This window comes from Brachyhypopomus gauderio, chromosome 10, assembly GCF_052324685.1.
Source record: "Brachyhypopomus gauderio isolate BG-103 chromosome 10, BGAUD_0.2, whole genome shotgun sequence".
In the NCBI taxonomy this organism is placed as follows: domain Eukaryota; kingdom Metazoa; phylum Chordata; class Actinopteri; order Gymnotiformes; family Hypopomidae; genus Brachyhypopomus; species Brachyhypopomus gauderio.
Window position 1 is genome coordinate 14,043,404 of NC_135220.1, and position 20,124 is coordinate 14,063,527.

Genomic DNA, 20,124 nt, shown 5'->3' on the forward strand with positions numbered 1-20,124 from the left:
TCTCCAAAAACCAGAAACTCGTGAACTTCTAAGGTGATCTTCACCAAACTGGTCTTACGTGCAAACTGTCTGATTCTCATTCTGATTCAAACAAATTCATACATTCTCATCATAAAAGCAATTTAGTCTTCATCACAGCTCCAGAGGTACACAAACACAGACGGAGAATGGCTGCTAGGATTCCACACACATCTGCTGGACACATCTGCACCTTTAAGCTCCACACATCCACTGAAGCTCCTGCTCGGTCTGCTTGCTGGGAAACATTGTGCCATTGCTTTGCCATTTGGGTTTGCTGCTGAGACTTTTGATCTACATCTAGAACACAAGATCCCAACATGCCCTGTAGCAGGACTGACAGGGGGTTCAACTAATTCTATTGTCCCTACAGGACAGCCAGCCAAGACAGGGCTGTAGTATCTGAGATGCACATGATTGGCCTACTGGCTGATGGAAATTCCTTCGATCATTATGGATTAGAGGGCAGAGTGTCGAGGTTCTCTTCTCTCTGCTTGGCACGGCGTCCACGTCTCCATGGTTGCGTGCAGGATGGACCTCGAGTCCTACTGCACACTGGGCAGACTGGGCTGGAGGTGCTAGTCACTGGTTTATTTTGTTAATTTTCCTTCTCACCTAAAAGGGGATGAAACAAAATTATTGTAAGTTTATAGTCTGTGTGCTGGTTTTTAAATACACATTTTTTAAAATGTAAATTTAAATTTGTTTGTAAAAACAGTGCTAATAAATCACCACTGGGGTGTATTACGCCCTGAGAGGAATCTCGTGTCTTAAAAGATGGCTGTTTCGACCGTGTTATCTATCTGGTGTACTTTACACAGCAGCCTTGTAGAACACAGCTGTCGTGAACGACCCGGTTCGGGACGTCGGCACTAGGAGCCTTAAGCATGCGCCCTCACCTCTCAGCCCAGAGTCGGGTGCATCTCCGGCAGGGCGTGTGTCCTCGCGCTGGCCCGGTCCTGCTGGTGGCAGGGCAGCCCAGCTGCTGGGTTATTTATAGCAGGCGGAGTGCGCAGACTGCAGCCGGCCAGGCTACCGTCTCCTTCCCTGCAGCCCTGGCTGACGTCACACCCTCCTGCCACGCGCACTCCCATCCGTTCACTCCTGCAGCTGTCCTTTCCCCACCCGTCTCATCCTCCATCTCCTTCTCTCTCCGTCTCTTTCTCTCTCTCTCTCTCGCTCCCCCTTCTGGCTCCGTCTCTCTCTCTCTCTCTCTCCACATCTCTTCTTCCCGTTCCTCTTTCTCCGTGTCTCTGTCGTGAGGAGGAGCTACGTTCTGTCAGCGCGTGTGTGTAGGGACCGCCCCTCCCCCCCACCCCACGTCCGGCCGGCCCACAGATGGAGAGTCAGGCGGGAGGCGCACCTCTCCTTGAGCCCGATCGGAAGCACTTCATGTGCAGGGAAGGCTCATCGCTCACCCCCTGCCCTCCCGCGGGGCCCCAGGCGAGCCGGCCCTAGGTGCCCCGGCGACAGATCGGTGTCCCGGCCGCTGGGGCGGAGCTAGCGCTGCGCTGCCTCCATGTAGGTCAGAGCGGAGGCACCAAGGCAGCGGTCACATGGCGCGCAGCAGGGAAAGATCTGGAGTTTGTTAGCAGGGACTCTCCTCTTCCTCCTCCTCCTCCTCCTCCTGTCTCCTCCCGGGTCCTCCTGGCCGCCGTTGACCCCTATGGGCTCCTTCGTGTCCGGCTGCTTTGCCCAACCGGGCCCGTCCGACACCGAACCCGACACCGTCCAGTAAGTCTTGACCTTTGACTTGCATGACATGCTGGTTAGTCACTGCGATGAGTTAAAGTGCGGCGGGAAGACGCAGTCGGCTGCTCTCGCCTACATCAGGCGTGTGTGAGTTAGTTAGAGAGTGGGACAGACTGCTGGGAAGTGTGTGCACATTGAAGCGGCTCCTCAGAACAGTAGCTGGCAGCATCTGTGTGTCTCTCTCCCTCCCTCCCTCCCTCCCTCCCTCCCTCCCTCCCTCCCTCCCTATCTGTCTCTCCCTCCCTCCCTCCCTCTCTCTCTCCCTCCCTCCCTCCCTCTCTCTCTCCCTCCCGCTTGTACTCTCCCTCTCTCTTTCTAATGTCCTCCAAATATGAAGGTTGAAGTAGTGCTTTGCCGCTCCAGGTCTTCGTGATTGCCGTCTTCCTGAAAGTGGGCGGTTCTTAATCCAACAGGAAGTTCGAGGCAGATTATGACGCAAATATTAAACCAACATGCACATGCCATGCTTTTCTGCTGTTTTCTGCTGTTTTTTCTGCTGTTTGCATGAATGCTAATTTGCAATTCCTGTTTACATAATAATTCATCACATTCTGACACAAGGTGATCGATATGTGTTGCAAAATAGCTTTTAGCTTAAGTAGTTTGTGCAGGCCTTTCCCACACACTAAGATGAAGTTTGTCCTTGAAGCACGCACCCAGGGAAAATTACCTACAACAAGAAACTGTGTGTGGTAGCTCTGAGAAGTCACCCTGTGGACAACAGCAGTGAAATATTCCTCTCTGCGCATGTGTGCGCTTGGGAATTGCCACAAAAATGCGAACAGAAGGGCTCCGTGACCATGTGAGTGCATGTGCACCGTATTTGCACATGGTTCTCTATGGTGTCACACTGCAGGGTCATTTAGTTCCTCACCGCCACCGTTTGATGCCAGTAGATTTCCTGCCTCAGTGCCCCATGCAAATTCCCAGTCATGGTCGACAGAAGCCGTGATGATTTCAGACAGTTAATGAAGTGACTCACGACTCTCCAGTTAATAACACACCACAGAAATATAATGCAGAGGGCATGATGAACAATTGATGAAAGATGAACAAAATAAATACTCATCTTTAGATGTGCGTCTCGAGCATAAATTCAGCGGTGAAATTTATTCAGTAATTTTGAGACACTTCTCACAGAATATTAAAAAATAAAAATAAAAGATGACATAAAACCACCAAACCTCTAGCTTATGTGAAACAGTCCATGTTTATTACATAACATGCGACGCTTTACACTTGCATGACTGGACCGCCTGCAGTAAACAGTATGTGTTTGAGTGTGTGTACCAGGTGGCCCGCCGAGGTGCGCGGCTATCGTGTGCCAGAGACCCGCCCTTCAGGTCCCGCGGCCCCTCCCCTTGTGCAGTGAAAGCTGTCACTTCCTGCCTCCAGGGGCTCTGTCCCGGGCCACTTTCATCCTCTGCCAGTGCCAGAGGCGTGACTCAGCAGAGCCCACTGGTTGGCTCCGCCCCCTCCCTACCAGGCCCGCCCACGCCCCCAGTTTATCTCTCAAAAGCGCCGCTTTTTGGGTATTTTAGAACTGAAGCAACAAGATGTGTTCGATATATGTGATATATGTGTGGTGGATAAACATAACAGTCTTGAGCAGTTGAAGTTGCATGTTATTATGAAAATTCCTCTGGAATTCTGGGGCTTCTTTTAAGTTGAATGGGGTTTTGTGACAAAGCAAATGATCAGTCTGCATGACGGTTGAAAGAGGAGCTTTTCGCCGTCTGGAGGATTTGCAAGGTAAAACATGAGACTTGCTGCTTGAGTCAGATGTAAATTGTGTGTGTGTGTGTGTGAGAGCGAGCTGCTAGGTGTCAGTAATGAGCACACGCTAGGAGGACGATGCAGCAGCTGTTTGCACTCTGTGAAACGAGGGAGTGGGACATTCTGCCCAGCCCACAGAAGAGAGGGAGAGATCTGTATTCCTCCATACATCCCAGCCAGATAAGGAGCATAAACACCGCACAGCTGAAGTACAGCTACGCCTGAAGTGATCTACATAGCATACCATCCATTCCAACCCTGCTTCACACTACACTTCAAACAGCTAGAAAAGAAAGTCTGTTGCTGTCTATTTGTCCGAACGACAAAAAAAAAAACGATTCAGGTATCTTGTCCACTGTGAGTTTCATGTTAGCTTATTTGAGTGAAACAGTGGGTTAAATCTAGATCGTGAAGCGTGGTTGACTCCCCACAACGAACTGTAAGCAGCTTCACCCCTGAACCCTCTCAGAGGAGCACGAGTCACAGTTCAGAGGGCCTCGCTGAGTCATGAGAGCTGTAGTCCACACCCCGCCGAGTGCTCCCATGTCGGGAAGCTGTGAGCAATCGGCTTGGTGCCGTTTGTTTATCTCCTGACCTAAGCCTGATCCCCTCCGAGAAGGAGGAGAGATGTTCGACCAGCGGTACCAGGGAGTGCTTGTGTGTGGGGAGCTTCAATCTGCCTTGCGTTTCCAACCTAGCGCACACAGTCTGCTCCCTTTGACTGGTGTATAATGACTCCATGCTCATTTCTCCCTCCCTTGTATTTAACCTTTCGTGCCATGTGTGAATTCTGTGCGCTTCATTAGGGAGGTCTGTGTCACAAATGATTATCGCAGTTGTGCTGCCACGTGCTTCAGGTAATGGGAGCTTGTTGCTTTCTGATCTTTTATATTTTTCAGCGCCCCGGACTGTGAAGGCCCCACGCCGCCGAAAGCGAGAGAGGGAAGTAGAGGGATGTTTGGAATGTGTGGGGAAGGCTGAATGTGTCTAAGTCCACCGCGTTAGCATGCGCCAGTGCCAAACACACTACCACACACATAAATAAAGGCTTGTGCAAACTGTGCAGGACACGTTGGAGAAACAAGTCAGATGTTTGAGCTGTACTGTGAGCACATGGACAGAAGCTCTATGGGATGAGGAGCACTGTTGTTTGGGGGAGTCCTGTGGTCGGCGCACTTTCTGCACATACGTATGACGACACCACTATGCTACGCTTGGCTGAGATGCTGCTAATCCACACCTAGACACCTCCGTTTCACAGCTCCAGTAATAGCAGTAGCAATGGTACTATATGGTATAGTAATGGTAGCAAATGTTAATCTAATTGACCAAATACAAATCAGGTCTCGTTAATGGACAATACACCAGATGTAAAATTATCTTTCTCTGATATTCTAGAGACAGTGACTACAAAGAGGATGATTTTTAGACTCAAACCTTTTAAATGACCATGTCAGGTTAAATGCTGTTCAGAAGAAGAAGCTCTTCTGATCAATGCTATGGTGGAATGTTAAGGACCAAAGAGACCATTAAAAAAGGGGGAGATTTGACAACAACCAGATGTAAGGCTGAACTTGTCTTCAGCCTTACATCAAATTTCCTTTGTGTTGTTACCATGATGCTTTTTGAGCATTAAGTTCTGCAGTTTTTACATATAGATAAGTAGTTTTTCACCACCCTGAACATTTTCATATTTTACATGACTCCTGGGCCTGTTTCTGTAGTATCGATTCAGGCCGGGTCTGAATTTGGCGAGGAGACGCAGCGTTTTGCAGCTTTAACCACAATATGCAGACCTCTGGAATGGAAACAGACTTGCTGTAATTAAAAACATGATTTACAGGGGGAAAATAATGGGTGTGTCTTTAAAAAGTGCCTCATTCGGTTTGTTGTTATGGAGAAGTGGTTCGGTTGTTGGAAGTTCATTTGTATTTCATGAAGTGAGAAGCCTGTGGACTCGGGCTAGGTCGGTGGCACGCCATAGTGAAAGAACGACTTCCTGGTTTTCATCACTTCCCCTGAGAGATGTGAGAGCATTAGAGGAACCTAATGATGGAAAAAAAATATTGATGAAAGGGCCCGCAGCTGGAGACATCCAGACACTGCCTTAGTCATCTTATACTTCTGGAGCAAGGTGGTTTGCTTTGGTGAGCCCCACCTTAAAATGTTCTACTCCACATGGAAGTGATCATGTGTGATTTTGTACGTTACGTTGATAAGAAAACATATGAAACAATGCACAAGCTTTACAGGTGTTATACCAAAAAATAAATTAAAATAGCATTTTGTGAGAACACAAATTAATTCCTCAGTGCAAGTGTAAATTACATAAAAATATGGGACATCCTTCCAAATGATCAAAATGCAGTAATAACAAGGTTTAGTCAAAGTGACAGATCTTTGCTGCAACTCATTTTCTCTGCATAATGTTTTGCGTGTACATGCGTGTTAAAGATGTATGGGAAGAAAGTGTTTTCTAATAGGCCTACTGCAATTTGTTGTGCGTACTCTGCATTCCCCTTAAGCATAAGCAGTTTGCACAGCTGTTCAAAGTGTGCTCATGAGTTTGTCCTGGGGTGATTTTTGCGTTTTGAATTGTCTACTAAAATGTTGAATGTCTGGTATTTCCCAATCCAGCCCAGTAGTACTCCTGGGGTGTTTATTTTTAGTGGTTTTTTGTGCTCCTAATTTCTGAATCAGCTCATCGGCTAACAGCATGTATTAGGTGTGTAAGAGAACAACACTCGTCTGTGTGGTTCAGTGCACTTCAAGACTGCACTACGTTTTACCAAGGCCAGTATAAACCATTCCCTGAATATATTTGGGCCTGTGTCTGGACACTCCATTCTGTGCTTGAGAAACACGTACTATTGATCTGGTAAGCCTGCAACATTTAGAGACGTTGCTCCTACTATAAGGAACTATATCTTCATCCCCGAGTTTTGCATCCTCTTGAGTATCTCATGGTCAGCGGCAGGTCTTTTTTGCATGCTGATTGGTCGGTTAAATAAGTTTGTGCTAAACACGCGCCAACGTCCCGATTAGACGTCATCCGTTGCATCTGTAATTCATCTGAAATGTAAAGGTTTTTTTAATTATTATTTTCATCACTTCTCTTTCTCATTGCATAGCACACAAACCTTCAGAGTTCCTAGGTGCGTTTGTCCTTACTCGTGCAAAGGGGTGATGGGAGACGCCACCTCTTTCCCGCAGAGGGATCCACCCGCGCGCGGCTGCGCGAGCTGCACGGGCCGCTCTCACCTCCTCCACGCGACATGTCGGGACGTAAGCGCTCACCGCGGAGTGTCGAGCTCGTTTGCGGTACCGAAGTTTCGAGTTTGACTTGTGCGTTTTTCTAACTACGCGCGGAGTTTCGCAGGTAAACACACAGACTTGTTGCTGCCGAGCTCGTCGTTGAAACTTCGTAACCAGACACCAGACAGCGTGGAGCTGCGAGTTAGCCTGCTGTTTGTAAAAAAAAAAAAACAAACGTGTGAATGGAGTTTACGTTTCTTATTTGATGTTTACGGATAAACACGGCGCATTTAGGGAACTTGTTGACGTATTTTTCGATGCTGGAGTTTTCTCTGGGGAAAACTGAAGTTGAACTAAACGTGTAGCACGGAACTCTTTTAAGATCCCCCGCCAACACGAGCATACCGAAGAAGTCCAGGAGTTCATCACTGGCGGTATTACGGTGATCCTGTGTGTTTGTGTTTTCCACTCATCTCCTCTTTTTTCTTCTCGTCTCCTCTTTTCTTCTCATATACTTCTCAATATAAAGCGAGACTTTTACTCTTTCTAGAGCTGCCGAGCACTTTACTTCCTCCTGCATCGTCTTAACACCTATCTGGCCCATTGGGGTGCAGAGTCCACTGAGATTACAGCCTATTATTGTACAGTCGTGTAAATGGTTAAAACTTGTGTGTTGGTGGGTTTTTGAAGCTCAGTGTCTTTGCACCATGAACATTAAGTCATCCCATTTTGGTGTTGGGAACTTTCCCGTGTGTCTGAAGCGTTTTCCAGATGTGCATATCCAAGAATGTTACCTCAGTGCCCCTTGTTTGTTTGATTATTGAAAACAGAGTGAATTCGTTCGGTTGAGGCACGCTTATGAAGACTAACGTGTGCTCTTTGGGTTCAGCTGAGCTGAAAGTAGTTGTTCCACATTTTTTATGCTCACTTCACTTAAACTACAGTAATAGTTTATTTAGTCTAAAATGACAGGGTGTGCCTTCTCACTGGCGCTCTCACTATTGTAACGTTCTATTTTAAAATGACATCTGACTTGCTTCTGTGTCTATACTGCGTATACTATACTTCCCATCCAAAGTAAATGAAGAGTGCATCACAGAGAAAGGCTTGTTTTCAGGGTTTTCTAAATGGCTACACCGTACAACTGCAGTTTAAAGAACTAGATGCATTTTTAGTGTTAAACCTCGCGTATTGATTGCTGTGAGATAGCTGGAAAAGGGAATAGGCCAAAGAAACCTCAAACCAACAGGCTTCGATCTCGTAGTTCTCCTCTGTCCTAGCCTGGCTTTTGTACAGAAGCAGTCAAAATGCAAGAACTGTGGGTGTGTTTTTGTTACACCCACCGTGGCTAAGAGTTCATTCATGGCCAAACATCCTCTCACAAGGAGCACGGGCGGACTCTGGAAGTAAAAACGCGTCTTCTTGGAAGACCTCGGCCTAAGGCGGACAGAATGTGCTCTGTTGCTTTGTACGGGCAACACTGATCTTTCATTGTTCCTTATAGGCCCTGTTTTCTCTGCATGAATTTGCAAAGTGAATTTGCTTGCTGTTCCCAAGGGTTCTTTAGTGTTAAGGTTTCTTACTTTGAGTTGATGGTTCCTCTGACTGCCACACAGTGGTGGATGTGTAGAACAGCGCTCATATTTTAAAATACCTCACTGTTCGCTTTCCAACTAGCATCCTAATGGTTTCACTTCATTCGTTATAGCTGCGGTGTCCTGTTAATCTGGATAATTGCTGTTGTAAAGTCGAAGTTGCTGTTATTTTGTGTCTAAGTTTAGTTTTATGGGAAGAATGCTGGTAGTCTTTGGCATTACAGGCTGTAGCTACTATTTAAAGTCTGTGCCATGCGAGTAAACACCTGCAATTTATCTAATTATGGTGATTGCTCAATCAAGAAGGCCATGTTACTTTTGTTTTCAAGAAAGAATAAGTTTACTGCAAAACTATGAAATCAAAATGAATGGGTTTTGGTTCCTTTCTGGTGAATGAGGAAGTCCTAATGATGTAATGGTGTTTTATTTCTCTCCACTAGCAGAGATGTTGGGGAATGTGGTGAACCTGCCTCATTTTTCTGGGCATTTCCATTTCCGTTTATTCAGCATGAACTGCTGCAGTGCTAAAAACAAACACGAACCTTCATGGCTAGGTGCGTACTGAAAGGTCAGCGTCAGACTGCAGGTCACGTTTTGTGGACGGTTTTATTTTGCTGCTGTGTTAAACTGTATAAACGATCACCTTTGCATAGGTCAGGTGTACTACACTGACATCAAATAAGTGAAGAACTGGCCGTTGGCCGAAGGGCTTTCTGGCCGATGTTGGCGTGCCGTGATTCATCCGCTCTTGAGGAGGTGAAAGCGATACACACAGAACCCTCCCCCACTTTGCTTGGGCCAGCGTGTGCGATGAGTGTGTATCGGTGACCTCGGTTGCAGCGTGAGTCAGAGTGAGAAGAACATGGAGGTTCCTCAGCTTCTCTGTTCCTCGTTCCTCCTCGTGCAGCTCATCGCTGAGCCCCAGAGACGGCGAGGGTGGAGGGTGGATCTGTTTTACATACCGGGTGTGTTTTAAGAGGAACTCCCCCGCCATACTGACCTGGAGGATTACGGCTTCACACGCACGAGAGCCAGGAACTGTACTGATGGGTTAGTTTTCACTGCCCTCTTCATGTGTAATCACTACCGGGTCAAAGGGGAAACATTCATATTCAGCTATAAGACATATATAATGCTTTTTGCTTTTCTGGCTGATGAATGATTTGCATCCTCTTGAAGAGATTAGTTGCTTAAGCTGTGCATATCCAGTGCCCCCATACTGGAAAAGGAGAACATACATGAATGACCTTATGTAAATATACACTGCATAAAGTCTGCTTCCCTCTACACCTGAGAGCATTGTGCAAGAACTCCTCTGAATTCAATTTAAATGCAATTTGTGAGCAGTATAGCGAGGCTTATAAAATGCTTTAATTGTCCTTTTTAATTGTCTATTGTTCTCTTTTTCTAGTTACTGCATTTTGGATTAAGAATGAAATGCGTCATACAGTAATCATTCTGTACACATTTTCCCTGCTGTTTACCTGTCTAGTCCACAGGTGGCACTGTTGTTTAAATTTTGGCCATGGTCTCCTTTGCCTTCACATACATTTCACATTGTTATTTAATAGCCATCAAATGCTGAAAAAGGCCCCAGAGGCAAAAAATTCGAGCAGGCAGTTTCTCCTTTTAGGAAAGAGAAATCGGTTCATTGGAATCGCGGTGAGGTTCATGTTGCTAAAACTTACAGCCAGTTTTGTCTTTTTTGCTTTGTTTGCTACTCCATTGATCTCCCTCGATTTACATTGGCTCTCCCAGACTAGAAATAAAAGCATCATTAGTTTTTAGCGCCTCAAATGTCGGTAAACGCAGCCACCGTAGCGGCCGCCTCACTCCCCTTTTATTCTGGTCATATATCACCGTTTGGACCGGGACTAAGCTCAGTGTGAATAATAATGGCCTCGTTCAGTGTCTGCCCTTGCGGAATAGATGCCTTCTCTCCCCTGCGTCATCGGTGGCTGTCCCGATCCTCCGGGTGAACGGGTGGGCGTGGCCAGGGCATGGCTAGGGCGCGGCGATGGCGTGTCTGGCCGCTGCGTCTCCGGGCGCCATCCCCGCCGTCTCTCTCCGGCTGCGTTTCATGTGCCGCGTGGCGTCTTCTCGCCACCTGGGCCGGAGGTGTTGGCTGGATGCCTGCGGAGCTGAAAAGTGTGGCCAGCATTATGGAACATCACACTCCTGACTGGATTAAGGACGTGCGTGTGTGTGCGCATGTGTGTGTGCGCGTGTGTGCGTCTGTGCAGAGGGGAATAGTGCTAATGGTTGATGCACTGTGTAGTGTTTGAGTGAACATACTGAACTATAGTATAGGCAGTATAGTTCGGAACAGAGTATAAGCAGTCATTCTCTAGATCTCATTCTCTAGATCTCATTGTCTAGATCTCATGGTCTACATCTCATCCAATGTCACTCTGCGGTCTCGAGTGCAGTACTATATTCCGATGGTTTCTGAAATATTGCTTGCCGTGTAGAGGATTTGGCTTAGGGTCTCATTATGTTACTTAGCTTAAAAGAGCTTTACTGTTGGCACATATTTGAGCTCGTCTTTCAGTTAACTTAATCTAATTTAATAAACCCATTTTAAGTGCATGCCCAGCGTGAATGGAAAATCAACTGTATGCCTTATGAAGATATTCTCTGAAGTCTCACATTCTCAGGAACTGCTCAATCAATGGTACCGACAGCAGTCATCGTGAATCCAATGTTAAGCTTCCACGTAAAGGGCTTTCTAGTCATGAAAGTCCACTGATATTAACATGTAGTTCGAAAACAGAATCCTAAGGAAAATCCTGTTTTGTCGATGCTTAAGATTGCTTTGGAATGTTTTAAGCACATTTTGGAAGAAGCAGGGCCGTTTCTTACCTAACCCCTCTCTCTCTCTCCGCTCCCCCCCACAACAGTGATGAGGGGTTGAAGAACGCGCTGTCGGACTGGGACTCGGACATGGACGGCCCGGAGACGCCGAAGGAAAGCTCCGGCCCGCTTAACAACGGTCACCGCGGCGACCAGGAGGCGGCTCGGCGCCTGGCTCGACGCCTCTACCACCTGGAGGGGTTCCGGCGCTCCGACGTGGCCAAGCACCTGGGAAAGAAGTGAGGAGGAGCGCAGGGTCAGACCAGCGCAGGGTCAGACCAGCGCAGGGTCACACCAGCGCAGGGTCACACCAGCGCAGGGTCACACCAGTGCAGGGTCACACCAGCGCGCATCTTCACCAGCGCAGGGTCACACCAGCGCGCGTCTTCACCAGCATGAGCCTCTGGTGTGCTGCCGCTCCTTCAAGCGCGGTCACCTCCAGGCTCACACCCGCACACGTGGCCTCACACGACCTGGCGGATGCATGTATCCGTGTACACACACACACACACACACACACACACACACACTCGTTCTCGTGCAGAGGGACGAGAACATGCAGCCGGTTTCCCCCTCAGGTGCAACGTGTTCTCACAGCGGTAGACCCGCATCACGTGCACGGAGCAGCCGTGCACACACTTGTACGTAGGCATACCGAGACACGCATCGTGCTTAAACACCTGCTGACACGCATCAGCTATAGTTCAGACAAACTCCAAAGAGAAGAACACCGCAGCTAAAAGTGTAGTCATGCCAACATCTCCACTGCCTTATTTTCTCAGTGCCTTAAATGCACTGAACCTCTTCACGTAAAAGCCTAAAGGTAAAACGCTTCTCGATGGATTTCGGGTCTCCGTGTCATTCTGGTGCACGACGTCTTACGCTGGAGCCATGAATCGGGCCGAGGCCAGACCGGCGAGGCCTGCCGCAGCCTCCGAGGACGACAGTGTTGCTCAGACGCTTCTCGTTAAAGCTGTCGGGCCGCTCGGCGTGAGTCATCTCCCCTCTCCTCTTCTCCGCGCGGCGCCTCATGAGTTTTTCCCACAAGGCTGCCAGCCTACGATTTTGTGAAGGAGAGCGGGAAAGGGACTCTGTCGCTGGGCGACCCAGTCACATTCTGGTTAGGTTTCATGGAGCATTGATTGCTAGGGAACAGCACCTCTTGGATAACTGATCTGGGATTTAAATTTGTGTGTTTAAATTCAAGTCAGCTGTTTGTGTTTTTCTAGCCAGTCAGAACAGGCCAGTTACATTTTTTTCAATTCCCTATTGAATTGAAATGCTATATAGAATGATTCCACATAGGTGGAATAGTGCTAGATCTGAAAGTTGTACCCAGATGTGTACCTGTACACATTCCTTCCACTCTCATGAAGTCTTAGTTTGATAGAATCTTAAAGACAATATTTGCAATGTATTCCATCTAAGCTGTTTTAATCTTTAAAGTACACTGTCCGGTGAAGTCACATGTCAATATATTTGGTTATCAATATGAATCATGTTTAGCATGTTCTATAGATTCTGGTCAGTATGACCCATGCCTCAGGTGTAGCCCAGACTAGGGCAGAACAAACGAAGTGCCAATGGCAAATAGATTAACCTTTCAGTTAATATAGTGTGAGAGGCACTCACAAAAAGTCCCGAAGGGATGGACAAGTGAGAGACAAAAACGCCATCATTAGTTTTCACTAAATAGGCTGTTTCCTGTCACCGTGCCTTTACCCATTACGGAGTATTCGGCCCAGAGCCATATTTCGAACAGGTACATCAGCGATAAGGGCACCCTGACCGAACCGAGGACTTTCTCTGCATACTGAGCCACGGCCAGACTGCAGTTAGAGCTCATGCCTTCTGTGGATGGAACCGCTTCCTGTTACTGGAAGACTAAGCCTTGTCCAAGTGAATTAAAGATTGTATGATCTCTACTAATCGCAGTGCCAGGATCTTAGCAAGCACTCTGTTTTCTTTATGAAATGTACCAGGGGCTGAGGTACTTATCTACGAAATCTCCTTCATTTGGCTCTGGAGATAATGGTCTGATGGCAGCTGTTTTCCTTGTGCTCTGCCCTTCACTGATGTGGAGTTTGAGTTTTATGCCAGCTGACAAACACTTGAACCCTTTGCTGAAACTACATTCAATAATTTTAATCTTCCACATTCTTTTGGAAAATATCCAGCATTTCATAATGAATTAAGGAATCAAAAATGTCTTTGATGGGTTATTTGACGTTGACCTGTTTCTTATAAGTGATTTGAAAGAGGCGTATCTTGTGAAGTTGTCGTGTCGTATACAAAGTAAAGCAAAACATTTCTGGGAACTGTAATTGTCACTGCTATAGCAGAAATAGGTTGCTGATTCTCAAATGGCCCTTAAGTGGTAGCATTTTGACATCTTAATCATTACATTCAATGTGTTTTCTACCATAGTCCTTGCAGATCAGAGGTGCCTGGTGATGCATTGTGGGTCAGATCTGATGTGTTGTCATGAAGCGTTGCTCTTCAAAGCACCTGTCATCTGGTGTATCCGACAGCTCTTTAATTCCACCATTAAAGTATATTTTCCACCACTAATTTCCTTATAGACATGTTTTTTATGTTTTCTGTAGTCTTGGGTTTCAGATCTTAAAGATTTTCAGTCAGTGGCTCTGTGGTCTCTGTTGCCAAGGAGACACAGTTGTTTAATTTGTGACACCCTGCATCCCCGTGAGTCCTGACTAGTACCTCGCCCAGCCGTCACATATCAGTCCACACCTATCTCACCTGGTGTGGGGAGGGGCGGAATGAGATGTAAACACCTTCTCCAAACCAAATGTAAACAAAATGCAGACCGTTTTTAAATTAACCCACACTTGGTCTGAAATGCTGTTCTTTTTTTTATTATTATTATTATTATTGTTCTTTTTTGTTTTTATATTTATTTATTGTGGTTTTTCCGCCAACCGTCCGTGGGCGTGAGTCACTCGTCACTCTGCTGGTCTCTGCTCCCTCTGGGCGTCGGTAGAGGTCTGGAGGAGAGTACCACCTCCTCTGCTGTCATCAAAACCCTTTCCCTCCGTGGTTGATGTCGTGATTTAGAGTCGGTGCTGTGGAAGTCTGTGTAGGCGTTTATATAAATCTCTCCCTCTCCTTCTCACACTCGTTCGCTCGCTGTCTGTCTTGCTTGCTCTGTCGCTCTCTCCCTCCCTCCTCCCTCCCTTCATCCCCTCCTCCTCCTCCTCCTACTCTCTCGTTAGCTCTCATTTTCTCTCTTTCTGTCACTAATATGCGGTAAATGAAAGTGATGTCACGACCTAGTACACTTTTCATGCTTATGAAATCGAGTGCATGCAGACACTGCAAAAACAATGTGTCCTTGGCCCAAAAATGTGAAGGATCGGTTTTCATTAATGTTATTAGAGGACCTAAAGTAATAAAATGCAGTTCTTGACTGACTAGTGTTTTTTTGTTTTGTTTTGTTTGTTTTTCTCCTGGACCTGATCTGAATCTCTCTGTCTACAGCAATGACTTCAGCAAGATGGTTGCCCAGGAGTACCTCACTTTTTTTGAATTCGCAGGGATGACGTTGGACCAATCTCTCAGGTAGCACTCCCCAGAGTAGCCCAGTCCTTTAACGAAAGTGCATCATAATAACTCCATGATTAAAGCAGGCTAATTAAACACAGTGTTGGTAACAAAATAAGGAGATACAAAAATGGAGGCTGAATGTCCACACCAAAAATAAATATTGCTTTAACTATGATTCACAAATTAATGATCAAAAATTGGGTGGTATTATAATTTTCACATATTAAGAGTAATTTCAACCATTCTTCTGTTCTTCCTTTGTAGAGCCTTTCTGAAAGCTTTTGCACTAATGGGTGAAACCCAGGAGAGAGAGCGGGTTTTGATCCACTTTTCTAATAGGTACTATCAGTGTAACCCCACCATCACCTCACAAGGTACCAAACTTTTACTGACCTTTTGGATTCTAGTAAAAATAGTCTTGACATTATTTACAAATGTTTTTTTTTCTTCTGAAAATTGCATATGGGCAAACAAATTCCAAATGAACGGGATTGACGCCAAAGCCCTTGTTACTGACAGACTGTCCAGCCTCTTATGATTCTACACTGAAAATTGTTTGATTGCAAGCTTCAAGTTTTAATGTCAATGACTGATTTACACTTCATGGTTTCCTGAAGACCACCTGAGGAACTGAAAGTCTGACTCACACCTTGCACGACATTTTGCAAACATTTTTTTTTTACAATTTCCACTGCCATTTCCTTCGCATAAAATGGCACCTTCCCACGCGCACAGCCTATAGATCTGCTGGAGATCAACCCGACAGTCCCTTGAGGAATTAGCCATTAGGTGAGAATTATGGAGCTTGCTGGCCATCATGTTGACAAATGATTGTTGAAAGAGACGAGCAAAGGTTCGTCAGAAGGTCAACATGAGACCCCCTCACGATTCCCGCCTCTTTAATTAGTCAAGTGAAAAGAGTTGGAAGGGATTGTATGCGTGCGTCTCCGTAGTATATTTCATCATGTTTAATATTCACGTCCAACTTGGTCTCTCGTGGCTTCCGTTTTTTTTTTTGTTGTTGTTCAGTGCGGGAGTGTCATGTCTTCCCCATAGCAACCATCTTGGTAACAACAAGCCTATGTGACCAGTAGATGGGTAAAAGCTAAAACGGTCTCCTTGTTGCTAAGACTGTTGCCATGGAACTACTGTTACACTTTGGCCCAGTGTAGAGATGGATGATATCAACATGGGGGCACTTATGCATTTTCAGAGGCTCTTCATATGACTGTGTGAAATGCATTATTTTTTTGTCTGTTTGTTTTACGTTACTCCAAGTGGGCGGGGATTTTGAAGTATGTAGCTTTTGTGTGGCAAGCTGTGACCGTGTCCATGGCCGCACATGAGCTACATGTGAGCGTGATAATTACTTTTCAACTGGCGCTCCTTAAACCCACGGGTGACTAATTGCTCATTAACAATTGCTCTTTTTGCAGATGGAGTGCATTGCCTTACGTGTGCATTGATGCTGCTGAACTCTGATCTTCATGGCCAGGTATGTAGTCCCTGTTGCCCACAGAGATCTCCCGTGTTGTGTGTGTGTGTGTATCCTCAGTGCTTACTTGGTGGTTGAATGAAAATTTCTGCAGCTCCTCCATGTCCCCTGTGAAGAGTTGCAGAATGACGCGCCATCATTTGGTCCCGTTGTAGTTGATTATTCATCAGCTGGTGAAGGGAACTTGAAGCCCTTCCTAATGAGAAGTGTCCATCAGCTCCTGACCCAGAGCCCCTGCACCTCTGAGCTCTTGTGTGCTTCAGGATATCCTGACATTTATAGTTGTGCAGAGAACCTTCAAAGTCAGCCGGACTTTTCAGAGTGTTCATCAAGGTGGCCCTTAGACTGGGGGGAAAATGATTTCACTTTTAGTGTGTGGGTGTGGTCCACAGGACATTTTGATGTGGATTTGATGAGAATCCCAGGTGTGAATTGTGATTGGCCTGCAATAAAAGTGTCTTGCTCTGATTTATACATCCAGAGCTGCATTTCTTGGTATGTGAATTCAGTCTGATTTAGTCCAACCTTTCTGTCGTACTTCTTCATCTTCATTCATTTTCCATTTCCCTTTTTCTTTCTTGAGTGTCTATAGATTAATTATTGTATTGTTTCTAATTGTTAATTTTTTTACAATTAAACAATGAAAATAGTACTTAACGGTATTTTCTTATAATAGTCCTTGTCTTAATATTAATCAAAGCTGACAGTACCTGATCCAAAATGTTTTGTTTTTGTTTCTTTATTTTTAAGTCCTCCCATATAACAGAGGCCTCCTTCATTCAGGTCCCAAGTCAGAGCTTCCATGATCCTATATTTCTAAATTGAGGATTTAGACCAGGGGTCACCAACCTTTTTGAAGTTGGGAGCTACTTCTTGGATACCAATTATTGCGGAGGGCTACCAGAAAGAAAGTTGTTGGGGGGGGGGGGGGGGGGGGGGGGATTGGGTTCATGTGCGCGTTTCAATTGCTAAGCGGGAATACCGCTAGCAACCGCGGACAATCGCTAATAGCAGCAAAAACATAAACGATGCAGCGCTTTGGTGCATGGCAATATAGTGAGCTGTTTTTATAACAAGCCCACGGGCGACTCATAACGTCCTCGCGGGCGACGTTGGTGACCCCTGATTTAGACCAACTAACACCTTTAAGCCTTGTGATTCTCAAGTTTCAGCAGACCAGGCATGAACTTCTCCCCAGCAAAAGCAGGATCTTTACCACAAATTTGCAGTGATTATTGTCGGTGTAGATAGCACGTAGCTTCAGCGTTCTCTTTAGAATAGCTCGTCTCTGTCTTTTCAGAGCTTGCTCATGTGTCTTTATGCTCACGGGGTGGTGAATCTTGGATTTGACATTTTCTGGCTCCTTCTCAATAGAACACATATGCGCCACGGAGACGCCAATATTTCACGCCCACACCGCGTTAGTTTGCGAGACGCCTGAAGGATGGGCCTCACTGGACTAGCCTTCCAGCAGGTGCGGAGTGTGCTCTGTAAAGTTGTGTGAAATTGGCAAAGCAAAGTAAACGCCCCTCTTGTACTGTCTTCACAGAAATACAGAATTGGGTCTGTTTTTAGAAAATGGTGTTGGCAAAAATGTTGTTTAACGGGAGGCGTGGGCTATGAGTGTGGCTGATGCTGCCAGTCACCATGACTGAAACCGCTGTCGATAAGACACACCAGAATATTTCCTTATTCTTTCACATTGCTCTTTGGGCTGGGTTGCTGATTGGCTATTGTTTAGTTAGGGCACTGCACCCTTCAGGTGGTCTGCTGCGTTTTTTGCATAACTTGAACTCAAAAATACATAAAGATTGGAAACTGGCACGATGTTCATGTTGTATATAAATGTTTTTTCTCAAACTTTGTGATTGTTACGGTTGTGTGACCTTTTTAAAAACAGATACTGCTTCAAAGGCATCTAGATATGCAGATTACAATTATGCATGCAGATTGGAAAAGGGGCCCGATCTAACGGAGTTTACATCGGCATAGACGACCTCAGCAACGGCGTGCGAGACGGAGACCGCTGCAGCGCTGGTCTAAGAACACGGCACAAGGACGTTAGCTCATCACCATATGCTAACAACCGTCCACTGACTGAGCTGATGCCTCACACGGGGCCCCGATGTGCTTTCGTACATTGAAGTGGAGTCACAGTAATGGAGGCTCACTTTACTCCCTTCCACGTGCGCGTTAGCGGCCGGGCGACGCTCTTTCATAGCTCGTGCCAGTCCGAACATTTGTCAGCGCTGTCCACCTACAAAGTCGGCTGGTGCTGGCAGAAGCTGTAAAGTCATTGGAACAAACACCGTCTGCTCATTATTTTAGCATTTGCAGCAACCCCCCCTTGCCTTGGTCTCTGACGTTATAGAATTCATGGGAAAGCTTGACTGAGATGTTTGCAAGGTAAAATCCATGTTTAGGTTGATTAAGTAGCAGTAATTGATCACTGTGATGTAGGATGTTAATGGGCCTAAGTTGGGTATTAGTGATACTAGTTTCATTACGAAAGTTTGTTTCAGGTGTGTAAACTAAAGCCTGCTGCACTCTACAGGTTTGTAGTCCTGATTTTGATGTCGCAGACAAATTTTTGTGCTCAACAACAAACTCCCAGCGTGGTGAGAAATAGCTGCTAGCGCTCGTGTAATGTGAATGGCTCGGTGACACTGATTTCATCATCCTGTGAGCAGTCGCAGACCTCAGGTTTAAGATCGTCAACGAGGAATTGTGTAACATGCACGTGTGAGTGTGAGCACCTCTGTGACATGTAGAAGGAGGAGCAGTGAGGGCAAAAACCAATGACCATGCAAAAAAACAACTCTGCACAGCCACCGAGAACGCAAGGGCAACCTCAGCACAGCCACCGAGAACGCGAGGGCAACCTCAGCACAGCCACCGAGAACGCGAGGGCAACCTCAGCACAGCCACCGAGAGCGCGAGGGCAACCTCAGCACAGCCACCGAGAGCGCGAGGGCAACCTCAGCACAGCCACCGAGAGCGCGAGGGCAACCTCAGCACAGCCACCGAGAACGCGAGGGCAACCTCAGCACAGCCACCGAGAACGCGAGGGCAACCTCAGCACAGCCACCGAGAACGCGAGGGCAACCTCAGCACAGCCACCGAGAACGCGAGGGCAACCTCAGCACAGCCACCGAGAACGCGAGGGCAACCTCAGCACAGCCACCGAGAATGCGAGGGCAACCTCAGCACAGCCACCGAGAATGCGAGGGCAACCTCAGCACAGCCACCGAGAGCGCGAGGGCAACCTCAGCACAGCCACCGAGAGCGCGAGGGCAACCTCAGCACAGCCACCGAGAGCGCGAGGGCAACCTCAGCACAGCCACCGAGAGCGCGAGGGCAACCTCAGCACAGCCACCGAGAGCGCGAGGGCAACCTCAGCACAGCCACCGAGAACGCGAGGGCAACCTCAGCACAGCCACCGAGAACGCGAGGGCAACCTCAGCACAGCCACCGAGAATGCGGTCCATTTATTTATTTTTTGTCCATAAGTGAGAGTGGATGTAGTTTTGCTTTCAGTTCACGAGTTCCTGGTATCGCTTGCCTGTGTGAAGTCAGGACTCTTGTGTGAAACCCAGGTTTGGAAAGTTCAAATCAGATTGGTGCGGTTTTTGCTTGCTTGAGTCAGATGTTTCATTGCAGTATTTATGTCCAACTCCCTTTGAAAAACAGACAGTTCTTGGTGCCCATCGCTCCACAGTTTCCTTTTATTCCCTTTTCCTTGTGTCCATACCAATGAGAGCAGAAACAACCACTAGGCAGTAGACCAGTCTCCATATTGACCTGTGTTCTCTTGTG

At 46.8% G+C, this 20,124-nt stretch overlaps 1 protein-coding gene across 13 annotated transcripts in view; it reads left to right on the forward strand.

Moving 5' to 3' along the window:
• The window catches only part of psd3l (pleckstrin and Sec7 domain containing 3, like), an 83,462-nt gene that overhangs the window by 21,981 nt on the left and 41,357 nt on the right, over window positions 1-20,124 (forward strand). For 6 of the 13 annotated variants that reach the window (XM_077019719.1, XM_077019720.1, XM_077019718.1 and 3 more), the window contains 4 exons: window positions 11,297-11,488; window positions 14,748-14,828; window positions 15,078-15,187; window positions 16,250-16,308. In XM_077019719.1, coding sequence (XP_076875834.1) covers window positions 11,297-11,488; window positions 14,748-14,828; window positions 15,078-15,187; window positions 16,250-16,308 — 442 coding nt within the window. Of the gene's footprint in view, window positions 1-1,415; window positions 1,753-6,537; window positions 6,626-6,702; window positions 6,926-7,109; window positions 7,252-9,315; window positions 9,447-11,296; window positions 11,489-14,747; window positions 14,829-15,077; window positions 15,188-16,249; window positions 16,309-20,124 lie in introns of those variants that run through there. The other 7 variants (XM_077019724.1, XM_077019731.1, XM_077019726.1 and 4 more) reach the window with 7 other exon arrangements.